Below are 1,270 nucleotides of genomic sequence, written 5' to 3'. Positions count from 1 at the left end.
AAAATTAAAGATTTTGGCCCATGTACATGTACTTGTCCTGTTTAAATAACATGTTAAATATAGATTTAGCTGATGAGTCTTCTGTTCTAATAGTGACACCAGAGTACAGTGTGAAATCTGTATCAAAGCATCACACAGTTCAGTACCTATGGTCTGGCTGACAGTCAACTCTACTTCATCCTTGTTACAGTCAAAGGAGTTCAGGACAAAGTGGTTCCCTGAAGCTATGGTGATTGTGTCCATTATGACCGAATCCAGTTTCAACACACAGGCTGACTTGGGATCCTTTTTCTTTACGTGTATCTGTAGTACCTGCTTCTCAGGCAGATCCCCTTCACATTGCCCTGCAACAGTCAAAAGAATAAGAAAAAATAGATATATAAGCATTATATGAAATAGGTAGGTGCAGTCAGTCGGCCATTTTCACAAAATAAATCTTCCGGAGTGATCAAAAGATAAAATAATTACACACACATTACGGATTTAAATTTAAATTATTAGTGGTTGACCAATGAGGATTTTCACTGGCTGATATCTAGAAGGCAGGGTGGCTGATTGGTGATTTAATGCTGATATATAGAGTATGAACAAATTCAATGATAGAAAAAAAGGCACAACAAACCTGCTGGAAAGAAAACATTTACAATACATTTTCTTAAAATTTGTCAAATGGTTTGCGATCCATTGACAAAGTTGTCAAATGTGGAACTGACAAAGTCATTTCGTTAACATGCCAGAACTGAACATTGTTATTGGCCGAAGTTGATATTAGAGTGTCCAAAAATAATGTCCAATTCATAGATCCTGCCGATATTGTTTCCATGCACAAGAAAGCGGTTTATTCTCGGGTTTTCACAGAACACAGTGTTCTGAAACATTCTGTACACTGCACTTTTATTACGCCATTTAAGGGAGTAGGAGAAAGCAGTTGGAATGCATAAATGCATAAGTGGTGTTCTTACAGGTTTTTGAAGAGTGTGCATGTGCATGGGATGTCTAAAGTTATGGCACTGCATCTTTACCCGGGTTATAAATGAAGTATATGCTGCTAACACAGCGCATGTAAACATGAATGTCGCTTTCATGTGATAAACAGCTTTTTTAAAATAAGCGGTTTTCTGGTGTTCATGTAAACATAATCAAGTCATATGTGTTTTGCAATAGCAATTACTTTTTTGGAAGTAATGAGCAAGTTGAACATTTCAATTTGTACCACAATACCGAAGTTACTGTAGCGTCTGGAACACTCCAACACACAATATATATTTTG

General features: G+C 36.6%; 1 protein-coding gene across 1 annotated transcript in view; it reads right to left on the bottom strand.

Annotated features, from left to right (window-relative positions):
- Positions 1–409, bottom strand: part of LOC107576253 (CUB domain-containing protein 1-like) — a 3,447-nt gene extending 3,038 nt beyond the window's left edge. The window contains exon 1 of the mRNA XM_016262469.1: positions 147–409. Coding sequence (XP_016117955.1) covers positions 147–387 — 241 coding nt within the window. The 5' untranslated portion in view covers positions 388–409. The remainder of the gene's footprint in view (positions 1–146) is intronic.
- Between the last annotated feature and the right edge of the window lie 861 nt (positions 410–1,270).

The sequence above is a fragment of the Sinocyclocheilus grahami genome, unplaced genomic scaffold (assembly GCF_001515645.1).
Source record: "Sinocyclocheilus grahami isolate Dianchi unplaced genomic scaffold, SAMN03320097.WGS_v1.1 scaffold3400.1, whole genome shotgun sequence".
In the NCBI taxonomy this organism is placed as follows: Eukaryota; Metazoa; Chordata; class Actinopteri; order Cypriniformes; family Cyprinidae; genus Sinocyclocheilus; species Sinocyclocheilus grahami.
This window is presented reverse-complemented; position numbering and strand designations above follow the sequence as displayed.